Genomic DNA, 19,162 nt, shown 5'->3' with positions numbered 1-19,162 from the left:
ACAATGTGATGAGGCGCTTCCGCCTCGTAGGGCTCACCGAGGACCTCGTGGACTCAAAACGCTTCCGTAATCCCACCCCCCCCGGCTTCGGGAGGATGGTAGAGCCCACTTCCGCTTCCGGTCAGGAACTCTCGCGATGGAACGAGGACTAGGAGGAGGAGGTGAGGCCTGGCCGGCAGGGCCGTGGTGGCCGCTCGGGAGGGCGTGGGGCGGGCGCGGCGTGGAGCTCGCCGCCCGCGGGGGTGGCGGCGGCCGAGCCTCCCCCCCCCCTCCCGGGTGTCCGGGGCCGGTGTCCGCCGTCGGGCTGGCCGGGCGCCGCCTCGGGGGCCGTCCTTGGCGCTCTCGGGCCTGGGTCTGTCGCTTAGTCCGGGCCGGTTCCGAACGTCCGGGCCCAGCGGGCCCCGTTCTTGGCGACTTTTCCTGCGAAGAGGGACCGCGCCTCTCCCTAGCGGTGACTTTGGAGGAGTCGCTCGGCCGTGCCTCAGTTTCCCCGTCCGCCTGATGGGCTTTGCTGGCACCGTAGGGTGTCCGTACACTTGTGCCCTAGATCCCGACCTGCTGGTTAACTGGGCTCGGTTGATCGGACGCGGGTTTCCAGTCTCAGTTGCCGAGGGACAGGAACTTAGCCCTGCTGTGTGTTCCGTTTGTATTAACTCCCGGCTGTCAGACCTTGCCCGGTGGGGCACTCCGTGCATCTGGCACTTGACCGTTATGTCTGTCCAGCCAGAGCCCAGCTGGACACGGAGCTGCGCTGCCGTGCACCGGGGTCGGGAGCTCAAGGCCCGGGCGCCGTGCCATTGCTTTTTCATTTTATTTTATTTTTTTCTTTTTCCCCCCACGCCAAGCGAGTGTTTTATTACTTGAACCACAGCTCTACTTCTGGCTAATTGGGTGGTTAATTGGAGATGAGTCTTGTGGATTAGTTTAATTAATTTACTCTTAGCATTGTAATCGCCGCCTTGAGCTTCAGCTTCAGATCTGCCCTGGAAAATTGTTCTTTTTTTTTTTTTTTTTCTCAACCGGAAGCAGGCACCTGAGGCCTGGAGACAATATGAATTAGTTAACCTTGTACTCGGCTTTGAATTTCACATGTGGACTCCTCTAAGTGCGCTTTGGAAATCGTGGCCGCCGCAGCTCTCATTTCATACTGTAGTTGGGCGTTCTGCAGAGTACACCTGACAGGAAGTTTCTTGCCATCCGTGGATATTACAGTCAATATTCTGGCAAAGCTAAACAAGGAAGGGCCGATAAAACAGTTGTGGAGCGGGATGCTGGTGGCTCTTGCCTGTAACCCTAGCTACTCAGGAGGCCAAGTATGTGGTTTAAAGCCAGCAGCAGCAGGAAAGTCAGACTCATCTTCAATTAACTACGGAAGAAAAAAATGCTGGAAGTAAAGCTGTAGTTCAAGTGGTAGAGCACTAGCCTTAGGCAAAAAAAAATCTTAGGGATGGCATTCAGGCCAGGCCCTGATTTCAAGTCCCAGGATTGGCACACACAAAAAATTGGAACAGTTTTGATTCTAATTTTGAATGTTCAGGGACTAATTTTCATGGGTAAGAGCAGTACTTTTTTTTTTTTTTTTAAATCAATGGACCTTATAGTTGACATTGGATTTATATAGTCCCAAAAAAGTCAGTGGGTACCGATTTTCTCAAAATTTGAGAACCATTTGGGCATAAAAACTTGAGGTTCAGTGGCTTTTGTCCAGGTGTTGGTGTTGCCTTTTTTAAATTTTTGTGTGCTGGAGTTTGAACTTACGGCCTCACATTTACTAGGTTGGTGCTCTACCACTGGAGCTACATTTCCTGTGCTCCTTTTGGCTGACTGTTTTGGAGATGGAGTATAGCAACTTTTCAGCCCAGGCTGGCTTCAAATTATGATCCTTCAGCTCATAGACCTCGGGGTAGGCAGGATTACAGGCATGAGCCACTAGCATTTGGCTTTGACATTGTTTTTCTTCACAGATATATTGCAGTGGCTTTGGATAAAAAGTTCACTTATTGCTTACAAAATAAAATGCTCACTTCTGGTATTCAAACACTCCACCTGTCTTTTCTCACTGTTCACTGCTCCTAGCCCCAGTTCTGGCCTTTTGCCAGTACCTTAACTGGTTCCATTATTGGCATTCATCTTCCTTCTACTTCTCCCTATATTCCCACTGTGTTGTGAATTGTATAGCATTTTTCACAATCTGACCTAAATCTGCCTCCCCTGTACTCTACCACTCACACGGGGCTAGATGGCAGGCCTTACTTTATGTATTTTGCCACTTTTATGAAAGTGTGTGCTTAGATGAAGAATTTGGATCATCCAACTTGTGTATATTTAATAAACTCAGTATACAAATCAGTGGCAAGTGTTGAATATCCATACAGTGGAATATCCAGTCACAAAAGGCAATAAAGTACGGATACAAGGTGCAGTGTAGCTGAATCTTGTGTCCGTTGGACTAAGTAAAAGAAGTTGATTGCCAGGCCCTGCTGGTTCACACAAGTAATCCTAGCTACTCAGGAGGCTGAGACCAGAGGATTGTGGTTTGAAGCCAGCTAGGGTAGGAAAGCCTGTGAAACTTATCTCCATTTAGCCACCAGGAAACCCAAAGTAGAGCTGTGGCTCAGCAGCAGAATGCTAGTCTTGCACAGAAAAGCTCAGGGATTGTGCCCAAGCCCCGTGTTCAAGCCTGAGAACTGACAAAAAAACAAAAACAAAACCAGTTGATTTCAGAAGACAACATACAAAGTGACTCCACTCCTGTAAACCTGATTAGAAACAGGGTTGCTTAGGGCTGGGGGCAGAAGGTTGATGGGGGGATGATGGCTGAAGGCTAAGGGGGTTTCTTGTGGAGATAATGAAACTGTTCTAAAATTGACACGGGGGCTGGGAATGTGGCCTAGTGGTAGAGTTCTTGCCTAGCATGTATGAAGCCCAGGGTTTGATTCCTCAGCACCACATATACAGAAAAAGCCGGAAAAAGCCGAAGTGACACTGTGGCTCAAGTGGTAGAGTGCTAGCCTTGAGCAAAAGGAATCCAGGGACAGTGCTCAGGCCCTGAGTCCAAGCCCCAGGACTGGCAAAAAAAAAAAAAAAAAAAAAGAAAATTGACTTGTGGTACAATCTGGGAAATAGTGTTTTATTCCTACAATCCTGGTGGCTGAGAACGGAAGGATAGTTTAAGGCCAGCCCAGGCAGAAATTCATGAAATTCTTCTCACCCTAGCGAGGCTCCGTGGCATGCCTGTAACCACAGAGTATGTGGGAGGCTGAGATTGGGAGGATCTCAGTGCCAGGCTGTGCAGAAAAGCCTTGATGAGGCCTCTGTGAAGGGAACTGGATGGCTGTGGTCCCAGCGATGACCAGAAGCCTGGAAGCAGGATGGGGCTCAAGTGCAGGCTGGGTGGAAAGTCAGACCCTGTCCTAAAGGGGGGTGGCTCAGTGGGATCTAGCTAGTGTAGTAAGTACAAGGCCCCGAGTTCAAACCCCAGTACCAGCCTGGGCACTAGTGGCTCATACTTTGATTCTGAGCTATGTAGGAGGCTGAGATCTGGAGGATGGTGGTTTGAGGCTAGCCTGGGCAGAAAAGTCCATTTGATTCCTTCTCCAAAAATAAACCAGAAAAAAAAAAGTGCTGATGCTTCATAGGATAATTTTAGCAATTCTAGTGTCTACATGTAAACAGAATATCTACGTATAAAAAACCTAACTGGTGGGCAAATCATGCCTTAGTAACAACTTCACTTCTGTTAAAGAGCTAGTTAGAATTCTGAAAGGCAGAACCGTGAGGCTGGGTTCTTAGCAGCCCCCCTTGCGGGGCTGTTGGAAGGCCCATGGGATGTCTAGAAGACAGAGCAAATGTGCCATGACCTCCCTTGAATAAAAGCTCACTTTCTACAGCATGACAGAATTATGATGGAAATTATTTATTTAAAGCTTTTGCTTTCTGCCAAATGCAATCACTTTTTTTTTTTTTTAAAAAAACCTTTCTTACAAGCATCTTGGACTTTTTGGTTTTCCACTGTGAAACCAGTTGTGAAACTCACTTTAGGGGGCCTCAGGAGTCAAGCAGAATAAGGACACGTTGAGCGGGGTGTGCTGGTCATTGGCCAGATGTCTCCGGCAGTTTTTGGTGTGCCTTGTATTGAAATTTGTACCATACCAGAATAGATTGTCGCAGTTCATGCGTGCAGTGTGTACAATTACAGCCCCTCCAAGAGGTCCACAATTTTTGTTTGTTGGTGTGGGGCTTGAAAAAGCCAGGCAAGAGCCCTGAGTTCAAACCCCGATTCTGGCACGTGCACACTTGAGCTTCCATGATGCAACAGAGGTTTGAGTGCTCTGTGGTCCAGAGCCAAGGCATACCAAGCCGGTGAATCCCCTAGAGCCTCCGGGAGGAAGTCCGCCCTGCCACACCCTCCTGCATCTTGTGGGAATGAATGGGTGCAGTTTTGAGCGATGAATGAATGGGTGCAGTTTTGAGCGAGGAACGGTATGGCAGTTTCCTTTAGCAGTTTAAAACGAACGCAGCCGGCGTTTCTCATGGTTTCCTGATAAGCCGTGAGCATCATCCTCCCCTCACCCTTTCCTGTTAGCTAGGGACTGGTGTCTACGCGGTGCACTGCTGCTTCAGGCCCCAGGTGCTCGGGTTTCCTTTGGGGCTGCAGCAGTGTTCATGATGGCGGCCGTTGGGGGGGCTTTCCTTGTTCAGAACATAAGAGATGACACGCTCTGGCTGTCTCGTGTCTGCGCCCACATTCACGTGCTCTATCTTCACAGCATCCCTGGGACACAGCAGGTTGAGCACGGAGGAGGGATTCACTCAGTAAAGGAACAGAGGTGGCATCTTAGCCTCGCCTGGCTCACTAAGACGCGGCGCTGTGTTGTCATTAATCAATTCCAATATCGTCACATAATTTTCATATCCCATTAGGGATGCATTTTGGAGGACAACGCAAGGGGAGGATATTTAAGGTGACATTCATTTCTCTGCAATCAGTGATTAGAGTTGGTTTGCTTTATTCTGTACTCGCGACAGCTTTGTAACAATTTCTTTTCTGTTTCGTATCTGCTTTAAAGACTACGGCCACACGTATTGAAGAGTTTGGAAAGACCTGATTAAAAAAAAATATATCATTAAGTACTTGTACAAAAGAGTTGTATAAAGAGGTTTATGATTGGAATGCATCTCGATCATTGTCACCCCTTTGAACATTCTTACCCATCCCTCCCTAAGACCTGCTGTTTTACAAAAAAAAAAAAATCTTCTTTTTCAAAATTGTGTTTGGGCAGCTGATTTACAGATGACAGAGAAATTTTGGTGTGGAATCCTTTCATTTCACTTTACATAGATTATAATGAAGTATTTTGTGCTTTTTTATTTATTCAGAACACAGAATTGGTTTATGGTTAAAATACGTAATAGTGAATATTGAAATGACAAATTACTATAGCTAGACTTGAATACCCTTAATATATCTTCGGGATGATTCCTGGACACAAATAAAAAAACCAATAATTGTGAAGAAAAGATTTCAGTCTTCTGCCAGTACTGAATAATGTTTCCAAATCACTTTAGTTTTGTAAGTGGAATTTAGAACACTAGAAGAATCTTATACTTGTAATTTTTGTTTTCAGCTGAATTGGCCTTTAAAAGTATGGATTTGTTAGAATTGCATGAAAAGGGGCTGTCGATTGGCTCAGGGGCAGAGCACTTACCTAGCATGTGCAAGGCACTGAATTTGATTCCCACTACCAGAGGGGGAGAGAAAGGTAGGAAAAAAAAATGCAGCCTTGGGTTTCAGATGTGTGGCTACATGCCCTTCTTTTTTGCTTTCAATATAGGTGCAGCTACCCCAGAAATGCCCCAAGAAGAAGGGCCACCGAGACTTCCTCCTGATAGTCTGGAAGTGGAAGGCCACAGTTTGAAGAGAAGCAAGTGGGGTGTTTTATTTACTGGGATTGTGGGTGGGGCCCTAGTAGCCGTGTATGCCGGAGCCACGCCGTTTATCGCACCAGCCCTCCGAAAAGTTTGTTTGCCTTTCGTACCTGCGACGTCGAAGCAGATTGAGAATGTTGTGAGGATGCTGGGGCACAGAAGAGGCTCCCTGGTAGACATCGGCAGCGGCGATGGACGCATTGTGAGTTAGGCCCAAGCGGGGTGAGGCTTGGAATCGGAATCAACACAACGTCTGCTTCTGTGCGCCAGACTTTGCCATCTTAGCCTGTTTCAGGTGTCCAGTCCAATGTATTAGGTGCATTTACATTGTTCAGCCAGCACCACCACCAGTCTTAGAACGCTTCATCTTCAAAACGGAAACTAAGTTCATTAGAAAGCAGTTCCCCGTTCCCTTCTTTCCCTCTGGCAGCCACGAGTGTTTACATTCAGGATAGTGGGAAATACACATGTTAGTCAGAAGGAAGGTTTTTATTTTTTTCGAGACAAGGTCTTGCTGTGTAGCCTGCCAGCTCTCCATCTCATGAGTGGTGCGGTTATAGGTGTACGCCACCACGCCTGGTTAGAAGGGAGGTTTTGAGTGTGTGTTTCAATTCTCCACCTATTCAAACAGTATGCTTCTGGTTTCTAGGAAGATGGTGTCCTTGTAGCATTTTGTGACTTGGGAGTTACCTGGGGCAGGACAGTTCTGAAGGGTGGGCCCTTCAGGAGTGGGGACAAGAGAGCATGGGCCGAGCAGTGCTGGACTGACCACTGTCCCTCCTTGTATTGGGATTCTGGTGGGATGCCACTGTTGACGATTTCAAGTCACTCCATTTTCCTTTTCCTTTTTTTTTTTTTTTTTTGGCCAGTCCTGGGCCTTGAACTCAGGGCCTGAGCACTGTCCCTGGCTTCTTTTTGCTCAAGGCTAGCACTCTGCCACTTGAGCCCCAGCGCCTCTTCTGGCCGTTTTCTATATATGTGGTGCTGAAGAATCAAACCCAGGGCTTCATGTATACGAGAGATGCACTCTTGCCACTAGGCCATATTCCCAACCCTTACTGGCTTTTGGTATGGTTATTTTTTACCTGTTTTTAGTTTAAAGTGAGGAATTGCAAAACAAAATATACAGAAGTAATTTTAGGTTCTTGATTTTTTTTTTTTTTTTGCCAGTCCTGGGGCTTGAATTCAGAGCCTGAGCACTGTCCCTGGTTTCTTTGTGCTCAAGGCTAGCACTCTACAGCGCCCCTTCTGGCTTTTTCTATATACATGGTGCTGAGAAATTGAACCCAGGGCTGCATGTGTGCGAGGCAAGCACTCTACCATCAGGCCATATTCCCAGCCTGAGATTCTTGATTCTTTACTATTTTTATTACCATTACTTGCTCACAAAACCAAGTTCCCAGGTATATTAATTTTGCCTTTTGTTCTGCAAGCTTACTAATGGAAAGATGTGGCAGATTTCAGAAATAGTTTGTTAGTACTGCTCAGTAGTTGGCTAAACCAGAATGGATCGCACATTTGTTCAAAACAATCTTGAGGGCTGGGGATATAGCCTAGTGGCAAGAGTGCCTGCCTCGGATACACGAGGCCCTAGGTTCGATTCCCCAGCACCACATATACAGAAAACAGCCAGAAGCGGCGCTGTGGCTCAAGTGGCAGAGTGCTAGCCTTGAGCAAAAAGAAGCCAGGGACAGTGCTCAGGCCCTGAGTCCAAGGCCCAGGACTGGCCAAAACAAAAAAAAAAAACAAACAAAAAAACCCAAAAAACAATCTTGATACTAAAAGTGAAATCGTTGAAAATAGAGCAGTTCTTCCCATTCAGAAAAAAATGAAATCTTTGACAAAAATGAGAAAATGAATTTAAGTGGGGTGGCCATTGCCTTGTGCACAAACTATATGTTTATGGAGATATAGAAAGTGTGTGTGTGGTGTGTGTGTGTGTGTGTGTGGGTGGGGGGGGGGCTGGGGATATAGCCTAGTGGCAAGAGTGCCTGCCTTGGATACACGAGGCCCTAGGTTCGATTCCCCAGCACCACATATATGGAAAACGGCCAGAAGGGGGCGCTGTGGCTCAGGTGGCAGAGTGCTAGCCTTGAGCGGGAAGAAGCCAGGGACAGTGCTCAGGCCCTGAGTCCAAGGCCCAGGACTGGCCAAAAAAAAAAAAAAAAAAAGAAAAGAAAGTGTGTGTGTGTGTGTGTGTGTGTGTGTGTGTGTGTGTGTGTGGTGTAGAGGTACTGGGGCTTGAACCTAGGGTTGGGACACTGTTTCTTAGGTTTTTTGCTCAGGGCTGATACTTTACCACTTCAGCCACACTTTGACTTCCAACTTCTTAGTTAATTAGAGGTAAGAGTCTCATGTGCTTTTTCTGCTCAGGCTGCCTTCGAACTATGATCTGCAGGTCTCAGCCTCCTGAGTAGCTGAGACTCCTGAGTAGCAGGTGTGAGCCTCCTGAGTAGCAGCCTCCTGAGTACTCAGCCTCCTGAGTAGCAGGTGTGAGCCACCTGCGCCTAGTGGAGATACACTTAAAACTTTTTTTTTTTTTTACAGTATTTAGGAACCAAGTGCATGCTAGTCAGTGCTCTATCACAGAGCTGCATTCCCATCTTTTAGAGACATTTTATTATTTTTAGTGGGATTGGGGTTTGCACTCTGGACTTGGTGCTCTAATTGCCGAGCCACGCCTCCAGCCCTGTTTTTCTGGTGGTAATTTTTTGAAATAGGGTCTTGCTTCCTGCACTTGGGTGCAGCTCACCTATGTTAGGCTTCTAGGTAACTCTTTTTTGTGTGTGTGCCACTCCTGGGATTTGAACTCAGAGCTTGGGCATTGTCCCTGAGCTTCTTTTACTCTAGCTCCACTTCTAACTTTTTTTTGAGTATTTTATTGAACATAAAAGTCACACAGAGTTTCCTTCTTGGCTGGCTTTGAACCTTGGTCTTCATATCTCAGCCACCTGAGTAGTTAGGATTACAGATACGAGCCACCGGTGCCAGGCTTCTCTAGGTAGTTTCTATAATAGATTCACACTATGATGTACAGCCCTCATTGAGAATCTGTCTGATGACTTTTCTGCCTAGGCTGGGCTCAAACAGGGACCTCAACTATCTCAGCCTACCAAGTAGCCAAGATAACAGGTATGAGCTGCTGGCATCCAGCTGAGAAATATTTTTTAAATGGTGTCTTCCACAAAGGCAGTGCTTTTTGACAGGATACTTTAGGATTATAAATCGTAAGTAGGAATACTCCTGTTATTTGGCCATGTAAGGTGACCTTTTCTTCTTTTGGATAAATCCTTCCCTCTTTCCAGGTGATAGCGGCAGCCAAGGAAGGCTTCACAGCTGTTGGTTATGAATTAAATCCCTGGCTAGTTTGGTACTCCAGATACCGCGCCTGGCGAGAAGGTGTGCATGGTTCTGCCAAGTTTTACATTTCCGACCTGTGGAAGGTATGTAAGGCAGAGAGCAGCCCTAGGAAAACTCAAGTGAAAACTTTCAAATTCACAGTGAGGATGACTAAATCTTTTAAATTCACAACGAGGCTGACTAATTAAAAATTGAAACCCAAGTGGATATTTTGAAATAATGAGATACATTTTAAATGGATAGATTTTTTACAACCTGACGCTACCTTAGAGTTGAAGATGTGATATCACATGAATCCCAGAAATTTATTGACTGAATTAGAATGTTCTCATTTTGTGTATTGTAAAATAAAATAATGAGATTTTTTTTTTTTTTGCCAGTCCTGGGCCTTGGACTCAGGGCCTGAGCACCGTCCCTGGCTTCCTTTTGCTCAAGGCTAGCCCTCTGCCACTTGAGCCACAGCGCCCCTTCTGGCCGTTTTCTGTATATGTGGTGCTGGGGAATCGAACCCAGGGCCTCACGTATACGAGGCAAGCTCTCTTGCCACTAGGCCATATCCCCAGCCCAATAATGAGATTCTTAACCTCATGTGGAACATTTATAAATTATTCTGGGTATCTGTTTGACCCTTCCACCTGTGTGAGACAGATGGTAACTGGGAAAAGGAAGACTCTACTAATTACGCTCTTGTGGTTACTTTTTGTCCTCATAGAGGATGAGATACTTCCAAATTTATCTGCACTCTAGAACCTTGTAGTTTTGCTTTAGGAAAACTCCATAAAATGCTTTCTCTTAAATAAGAATTTTCCATTGTAATATTGCCATTAGTTGCTTATAAAAATCCACTTGTGTTTTACTTGCCATATATAAGTGAACAGTTTCTGTAGAGTAAGTAGGATGTTGATTGGGCAATAAAAATTTTGACTGTCGAAGCACTTTTACCCCCAGTTTGTCAACTGTTGAAAGAACGTTTTATTGCGCTTTTTACGTAGTGTCTTAGAGGAAAGGAAAGGGGCTAGAATTCTTCGGATGGTGGTTGAACACAAAGCAGGTGGCTTTGAAACCCGCCGAGTTCTTGCAAGCTGCCTTACCCAGTGCCAGGAATGGAGGCGTGCTCTGCCTGCTGCCCCCTTGAGGACCAAGTGACAGGTGTTACAGGGATGCGTTTGGGAAACTGGTCCTTTGTATTAGTATCGGTGGGAACGGGGACAAGCCGCTTCTTCCTTTGTGCCATCTTGAGGAGGACATTCTTTTTAGAAGTTTGTAAAAGCCCACTGTGTGGCAGAATGGAAAATTCACTCCCGTGAAAGAAGTCAAGCTTGATGTCTGGCTTTCTAGGACTCATCGACTCATGGTTTCCCATCTCACTTCCAGGTTTCCTTTTCACAGTACTCAAACGTGGTTATTTTTGGCGTGCCCCAGATGGTGAGTATGTTCTCTGGTTCTCTGTTTGGGGCCGGTGGTGTGGCAGGCCCTCTCAGCACCGGTGTGTCACCTCTCGCCCACGTGCAGAGTGATGGCCTCTCAGAGACTGTCAGGGAACCTGGGGGTCTCAGGTCACTGGTTTAATAAAATACTTCAGGACCTTAAAAGCTCAGTCACAAATGATTCAGTCATATTTTCAAACTTTTGTTTCAGATAAAAATCTCACAATCCTTCACATTTCCAGCTTCAAAACCGATTTATGAGGTCCCAGTGTCGAGTGTAGTTTGTGATTTTCATGGCTGCTAACTTAGACCCAGCTGGAATCACTAGGGGAAGTTAATGGGATGTTCCCTTTGAATTGATCATTCCTCCAATTTTGCTGGGAGATAATTTTCAGCGTGGATGAGCATTGACTAGTTTCAATTTGCCTCAATTGACTGATTTGCCAAAGAACTGAATATTGAACTTTGATTATGTACTTTCACAAGTGAAAATACCACAGTATTGTAGTGAAATGGCTCTCTATAGCCTGTAGAAAGATGGTCAGGGTGGGTTGCTTTTACTGTAATTGCTGGCTTATAGTCCAGAGAATAAATCCCTTTTTACTCTTCAAAGTTGTAATGGTAGCCATAATAATCTTGGCAGAATTGGATGTTTGCTGAAATGGCACTATATAACTGATATGGTTTTAAGTTTTAAAAAAGAATTTTGTTTGTTTTGCTTTCTTATTTATACCTTAATTTTTATAGAAGATGTTTCAGTGCTTAAGAAACATATTGCTACTTCTAGGAATTTTAATGCACTACAATGTTCTTTAAATTTAAGAACAATTTGGAAATGCCTCAGTTACATATTCTTGAAAGTGGCAGAATTCTGTATGTTTGTGTTTGATATTAGGCCTGAGCTAAAGATCAAACTTGGTCTCTATACTTTTGTTCTAGAAGTAAAGACAGGTTGGAAGCATGGTCCTTGGTCATTTGAAAAAAAAAAAAGACAAACAGCTTTTGGGATTTTAGGTAGATAATTTTGATGGTGATTTACTTACTATTTATTAGAATATTTGAGGTTTCATTCTAAAGTGGAATAATTAGTAATTTGAAGATAAGGAACTCTCAGTTCCACACATTGTAAAAATAGAGTTACTATTTACCAGGATTTCCATGTTCTCTGGAGAGACAGGAGGACATTTAACGGTGTGGTGAAACCATACTACCTTGCTCCAGTTGGGGGCAGCAGTGGCCTTTGGAAATGCCATGGCTACCTAACCTGTGGCGGCCACTCTGCTGTTTGCTGTCAAGTTTGAGATGCACACAAGGTTTGGAGCTGCTTACTGAGTGGTGTTAGGAGTCTGGTTACGTTAAACATGCTTTTGCAATTATTGCCTGCTCTTCTGTACATAGACACCTCCTAAGCAAGGAACTTACAGTATCTCACTATCCCCAAGGAGAGCAGGGAGCAGCTGAAATACACACACGCTCTCACATTTTCTGTAATAAGAGAGATTCAGCCAACCCCTTTTCCATGTTGGTGGGCTCATCAAGATGTAGCGAGCGCAGCTGGCTTCTGTTGCTTTAGAGGGCCCCACTTTCAACCCACAGCAAGCTTTGCCTAAGAGGAGGTAGTGGGGAAGGGATGAGGAAAGCATGCTGGCTGGGATGTTTGCCCTTCAGAGTTGGGTGACCCTAGAAAAGTGCTCTCTACCTGTCTGAGCCTGACCATGTCATGCACCTGTCAAGCTGTATTCCTGTTCTTTGGGTGCTGATCAACATTCCAATCTGGGCTGCGTGGCTCAGCAAAGCCAGCATCTGTGAAACAATTTGCATCGTGTCTGATGCAGGCAGGTGGCTAGATTGCCAGGAGGAGCCCTCGGGAAGTACAGAGCAGGACGCCCTGCTGTTGCAGTCCTCAGCCCTGCTTCCGATGCTCTGCTGATTAGGCCTAACAGCTCTGTGCAGTTGCGGCTGACAACGGAGCTACCACATCACACCCATAGATCAGAATGGTGTGAGGAATCCATCTGGATCTGGTAAACCCACCACTAGAATGGCAAGTATCCACATTAACACAGCCCGAGCCTCTTTTCAAAATACAGAACACGTCCACCATTACTCTTGTTTAAATGTCTTCTGGGACTTTTTGCTGCTTTTAAGGATAAGGTGCCCGGTCCTCACTCTGCACTCTTTGCCTGCTGGCTTCCATACTCTTTGCCCTGTTGCTGTACTGTGAACTTAAAAGCTCAGGGATCTGATGGTCAGATGTGTGTGTTGCTTGGCCTCTAGCATGGCATCACTAGGCACAGAATAATCACTCAGTGGGTACTATTTTTGTTGTTGTTTCGATGGTACAACTGAACTAAGTACTTTGGTCCCTTACTTGGCTCTTGCTAGTTATGGCTGGTATTCTAGTACTTGAGCTACACCTCCAGTTCTAGGTTTTGTTTTTTTTTCCTGGTTAATTAAAGGTAAGAATCTCAGCTTCATCTGGTTGGGCTGGTTTTGAACCTCAGTCTTCATAGCTCATCCTCCTGAGTAGCTAAGAATATAGACATAAGCCACTGCTGTTTAATGCAGGAATGTGATAGAAATACTTTCCCTAGAACGCTATGAGCTTTCATAACTTAAAAGAATGATTAATTTTAGTTAGGATTTCCAGTAAGAGTGACTCCTGACCGAACCACGTACCGATCTTTCCTTTGCTCATGAGGTAATTATGACCACTGTAATCACTTGGAATATCTCAGTGAACAACACAAACACTTTTTCCTGGAGCTACGTTTATATTAGTGGGGAGGGAAGATATTAAAAGACACCAGCGTAGAATGTATCATACAGTTGAACGAAATAAGTCCCGCAGAGCAGTTGAAAGCAAAGGAGGAACGGAGTAGGGACAGTGTCCTGGAAATAGCGAGGGAGAAAGACGGGCATGCAAAAATGGTCGTCAAAGGGCAGCAGTCATGAAGGGGATGAGGGGCACGTGTGTCTGGTGGGCTTGGGGAGCAGCAAGCAGATGGGGGCGTCCGTAAGGCAGGGCAGCAGTGAGACCTGAAGGATGGACACTTGCTGTCCCAGAGAGGAGTCACCTAGGCTCTGGGCTAACGTTGGAGGTATGGGAAGTTAGGGGTGGCCAGCCAAGGTGTCAGAGGGAGGCGCCTGGTGGCAGAGCTACCCTATCGGCCGAGGGGAGCATGTCAGGTCGTAGGCCAGTGTTGATCATGGTCAAGCCTGATTTGTTTCATGGCTTCAAGCTGATTCCAGCTTGCGTTTCAAGTTCGGAAGATACAATTAGAATAGGATGAGTTTGTGTCACTTTGAAGCCTATAATTATCTGAATAATTTTGCATTGTATTAGGCAGGCATGACACATCACTGCTTCTCTTTTGTGTATGATATCAAGAACCAGACTCGTTGCATATTTATGTGTAATTTAGTCAGTTCATTTCTCATGATTGAAATAGCTCCTTTCATTTTTAGGTTTATCTTGACTTAGCATGTGACAATCATTTTGAAATAAAAGAAACAATAAAAGAGAAAAGAATAATAGTAATGAAAATATACTTAAAATTACTCTTTTTATGAACCAAATTTCCATAAGAAACCTCTGATATTTTGGAGAAGCACATATTGTCTCATTCTTTGCTTATTTAATTTTCCCTCAAAGAATAAAACTTAAAAGAAAAACTTTACTGGCTGTTAGAAAAATAGCAACTTCCCATCCTTAATGAAATTTATTGTTATCTTGGTATTGATTCTACTGATGAATTTTGCCTCACTCCAGCAATAGGAGCAATAGCAGCAGGAGGAATTTTTCCTAGCCACTTTTCTAAGATGTAAATCAAGAGCAAAGCCTTTACAAGAGTATTGTTGATTTGCTTGTCTTGTTTTAGTTGGTTACCTGTGTGTGTGTGTGTGTGTGTGTGTGTGTGTGTGTGTGTGTGTCTCTCTCTCTCTCTCTCTGCTGGTCCTGGGACTTGAACTCTGCCTGGGTGCTGCCCTGAGGTTTTTTTTTGCTCAAGGCTAGCACTCTACCCCTAGAGCCACAGCTCCACTTCCAGCTTTTTTTGGTAGTTAATTGGAAATATAAGTCCCATGGACTTTGTTGTCCATGCTGGCTTTGAACTGTCATCCTCAAATCTTAGCCTCCTGGGTATTTTAGTATTATAGATGTGAGCTACCAGTGCCCAACAAGTTGGTTACTTTTGACTGGATCTTGGTTCCTTTTTTTCTTTTTTTCCTCCCCAGAGCTGAGGACCGAACTCCAGGCCTTCCACTTGCCAGGCAGGCACTCTTCTGCTGAGCTAAATCCCCATTCCCCTGGATCTTGGTTTCTAAATAAGCACAATTTTTTACTAAAAGGAACTAAGAATCTTTGAGGAAGGACTGATCCTGGAAGATACATTCTGATGAACCAGAATATAAGGAAGTACTCAAAACATTGTAGAGGAATATGTCTGAAGGATTAAGAAGCCAGTTGGAGGAGTGGCCAATTTAGGACAATATGGCCATTAGAATAAGCAAGAACATTAGTGGATTATGACCTACTGAATGAGGAATAATGCGAGTGCTTAGACCAGGTAGTTATGGATATTAGTCTGAGGGAGAAAGGAGAAAGGAAAACTCTTTCTTACAGTATAATGATATCTATACATCTGGAAGAAATAATGGAATTAGAATATTGCCACTTTGCAGTTGCTATAGTAAAAATGGCTTCCAGTCAGAATCATCAGGGAAAGCTACTTCTAGTGCTGGGATGGTCTGATAAGTAATGGTGTTTAAATCATCTCCAAATTTCTTCCCGCAAGCTAACCTAATCATTGCATTGTGGAGTTGCTGTACTGACCACTAATCCTGTGGTTAATATCACCACCAGGAACAGAAGGACCTCCTGGGCTTCTAGAGTCTTAGATGCATAGCTGTGGCGTTGCCAGAGACACCTACGCAACGAGCACATAAGGAGCAGATGTCAGGGAAATCCCCAAATGTGGTCCATTTGGTCCTTTGTCAGGAAAAGACGAAGAAAGATAGAAACTGTTTCAGATCAAAGAAATCTAATGAAATGCTACTGCTACTCAATGCAAAAAGTGATCTGGCACTGGATTCTGCCCTGAAGAAAATTCTATAGCACACTGTTGAGGTAATGAAATAATTGGAGTGTAGTTGGGATACGATGTTAAATTTCCTGAATATGAACACTGTGCTGGGATTATGTAAGAAGGTTTTCCGTTTCTTAGAAAATACACACTGAGGCATTATGGAGATAAACAGTGATGTTACATGCAACCACCTATTAAATGGTTTAGAAAAAGTATTCAGAGAGACAGGAAGAGAACAGACACAATAACTAGATGTTAGAAATGGGTGAATCTGGCTAAAGATGTACAGGAGTTCTTTGCAACCTGTGTATAAACTTGACATCTTAAACTAAGAAAGTAGAATTTTAAAAGTATTTTTAGGATATTAAGGTGTTAATGTACTTTTAGGAACTGCAGACAAAATTTAAAGCCGTTGTTAACTAATTACAATGTCAACATTTCTAGCAAACGTTAAAATTGTCTCGTTGGTAGATTGATAATAAAATGGTATAAAAGAGATATGTTAGACTGTCCAGGAATGCATTATTGAGGCTGGAGGTATAGCTTAGTGGTAGAGAGGTACTTAGCATGTATGAAGCCCTGTGTTAGTACATCAGCATTTTATGACATATTTTAAAACTTATGAACTACTTTACAGTATCTGTACATATTGATACAACATGCATATACATATATATATTTTATGGAGTACCTAAATCATATTTTATTGACTGTACATGTTGACATTAAAATGTTTCATGGTTATTGAGGAAAACAATGTCAGTTATAATCCTAAAATAGGGCTGGGAATGTGGCTTAGTGGTAGAGTGCTTGCCTTGCATGCATGAATCCCTAAATTCAATTCCTCAGTACCATATAAACAGAAAAAGCTGGAAATGGCTCTGTGGCTCAAGTGCTAGAGCTCTATCTAGCCTTGAGCATAGAGAGGTTTAGGGATAGAGCCTAGGCTCTGAGTTCATGCCCCAGGATTGGCAAAAAAAAAAAAAAACCACCTAAAATAATATAAATTGTATAATATATCCCAGTATCAGAGATATTAAAAATGTAGGAAATTGTCTAAATTATATGACACAAGGAATATTGAAATGTCATGTGAATAAATCTATTGTCACATCATGGTTTTAGTCAGAAAACTGGAAATCATGATTGACACTGCTAAAACCAGCACATTTTATAATTGATAATAGGTGATGTCCTTATAACTGCAGTTAATGTGTCTTTTTGTTAATCATTTGTTTGATAATGTACTTACGCAGTAAATGCTATTTTTCTAAGTATTTTAAGAGACTCTCAGTAAATATAGAAGGGCAACATGGGGTCATTTCTCTGTCTCATCATTTACTGAACTAAAGGCTATTATTCTGCACAGATGCTGCAGTTGGAGAAGAAACTTGAACTTGAACTTGAGGATGATGCACGAGTCATCGCTTGCCGGTTCCCGTTCCCTCACTGGACACCGGACCACATCACTGGAGAGGGGACAGACACTGTGTGGGCCTATGATGTCGGCACTTTTCGAGGAAGGGGAAAGAGCCTTGAAAATTGAGCACCTCCAGTTGGTCGTTCAGATAGAAGCTTCACTCAAAGTCTTTTTCTGAGTAAAGATTTCATAGACACTTACAGCTCTGTCTTTAGCTAAAGATACTTACTTACAGCTGTTAACAGCTGTCAATGAACATATCTTGCTTTGATGTGGGATGCAGATCACTATTCTTTCTATAGCTTTTGGAGAAAACAGAAGTTAAGAAAACGAGTGGACTTAAAATCTATTTTTCTTGGAATATGTGCTGTCTTTTCATACACTGGAATGCATGAAAATGTAAATAAATGCAAGCCCTGTTGATGGATCAGAAAATGTCGACAGCTTTATACATTATAAACAGTATGGTTTAATACTACAGATAAGGACAAATGGTTTTTAAATAGAGTATGTATTAGCAAAAGGTTTGCTCTTGGGCTGGGGATATAGCCTAGTGGCAAGAGTGCCTGCCTCGGATACACGAGGCCCTAGGTTCGATTCCCCAGCACCACATATACAGAAAACGGCCAGAAGCGGCGCTGTGGCTCAAGTGGCAGAGTGCTAGCCTTGAGCGGGAAGAAGCCAGGGACAGTGCTCAGGCCCTGAGTCCAAGGCCCAGGACTGGCCAAAAAAAAAAAAAAAAAAAAAAAAAAAAGGTTTGCTCTTTCCTGCAGCTTCATACGTAAGATTGATCTCTTTTCTATACTTTATTGCAAAACTAATTTTCTAAAGGACTCAGAGCTATTTACATTTTATATTTGTAAGGAATAATTAGCCCCAGGGCTAGATTACTGTTTAATTGAAGATACGTACATGTATACAAGTACATGTGTGTGCATGAGTATGTATAAACATATACCCATTCTAATGTTTCTGCAATTGGTGTACCTTCTTTCACTTGCAGTGTTGTATCTCTCCATGTAGTTGTGCATACAACTGATAACATCTTCAATTTGGTGAAATTTGGGATTTGGAGAAGATTCCCAAAGCTGTGGAATAATTGGCAAGGGTTTAATAACAAAATACTGATTGTGAGCTTCCTGGGGTGCCTGAACTGGGTTCAGATCTCTGCACTGTCCTCATTGGGAGGCCTTGCACAAAGAATTACTCTGAGCCGTGATTTACTGCATATCTCTGCCACCAGGGATAATGACTCACAGAAATTTGTACAGCTCACAGCACATAGTCTTTGGTTCAGTAAGTGGTATTTGGTATTTATTATGTTAGACACTAAGGAAAAGCTTATTCATAGAACTTGCAGATTTTTTTTTTTTTTTGGTACTGGTACTGGGCCTTGAACCTGAGGCCCTGTCCCTTAGCTTTTTAGCTGAAGGCTGGTTCTCTACCACTTGAGACATAGCTCAACTCCTGGCTTTTTGGTGGCTAATTTTGAAGATAGTCTTGAAGATTTTTCTTTGTGGGCTGGCTTTCACTTGCGATCCTCAGATCCCAGCCTCTTGAGTAGCAATGATTATAGGCATGAGCCACCAGTGCCTGGCTGGCATGTGACTTCTGCTAGTTACCTTTTGATTATTATTATTATTTTTTGCCAGTCCTGGGGTTTGGACTCAGGGCCTGAGCACTGCCCCTGGTTTCCTTTTGCTCAAGGCCAGCACTCTGCCACTCGAGCCATAGCTCCACTTCTGGTTTTTCCTGTTTATGTGGTGCTGAGGAATCGAACCCAGGGCTTCATGCCTGCTAGGCAAGCACTCTACCGCTAAGCCACATTCCCAGCCCCACTTTATGATTTTATTTAATATTTCTCATTCGTGAGAACCGTCTTGATCAATTTAGATAAAAGGCAAGGGAAACCTTTGAATGCGAGTAGACGAACTTCATAT

The 19,162-nt window shown here is 43.9% G+C and overlaps 1 protein-coding gene and 1 long non-coding RNA gene across 4 annotated transcripts; one reads left to right on the top strand and one right to left on the bottom strand.

Moving 5' to 3' along the window:
* Nucleotides 1-106: 106 nt before the first annotated feature.
* On the top strand, nt 107-18,697 carry Atpsckmt (ATP synthase c subunit lysine N-methyltransferase). Of its 3 annotated transcripts, none has more exons than XM_048368109.1 (7): nt 107-161; nt 5,835-6,130; nt 9,234-9,371; nt 10,663-10,713; nt 17,172-17,746; nt 17,978-18,224; nt 18,311-18,697. In XM_048368109.1, the coding sequence occupies exons 1-5, from the start codon at nt 137-139 to the stop codon at nt 17,346-17,348; spliced, it is 687 nt and encodes a 228-aa protein (XP_048224066.1). In that variant the 5' UTR covers nt 107-136; the 3' UTR covers nt 17,349-17,746; nt 17,978-18,224; nt 18,311-18,697. The 3 variants fall into 3 exon arrangements, with proteins under 3 accessions (XP_048224066.1, XP_048224067.1, XP_048224065.1); XM_048368110.1 differs by lacking the exon at nt 107-161 and adding an exon at nt 2,428-2,453; XM_048368108.1 differs by lacking the exon at nt 107-161 and having other exon boundaries at nt 5,311-6,130.
* Nucleotides 7,285-7,739, bottom strand: LOC125367449. The gene is made up of 2 exons (XR_007214088.1): nt 7,697-7,739; nt 7,285-7,460 (listed from the first exon to the last, which is right to left on the bottom strand). It is a non-coding gene; the product is annotated as an uncharacterized LOC125367449 (long non-coding RNA).
* Nucleotides 18,698-19,162: the final 465 nt, after the last annotated feature.

Source organism: Perognathus longimembris, chromosome 19 (genome assembly GCF_023159225.1).
Source record: "Perognathus longimembris pacificus isolate PPM17 chromosome 19, ASM2315922v1, whole genome shotgun sequence".
Lineage (NCBI taxonomy): Eukaryota > Metazoa > Chordata > Mammalia > Rodentia > Heteromyidae > Perognathus > Perognathus longimembris.
Note: the sequence above shows the minus strand (reverse complement) of the source record. Positions and strands in the feature narration are given on the sequence as shown.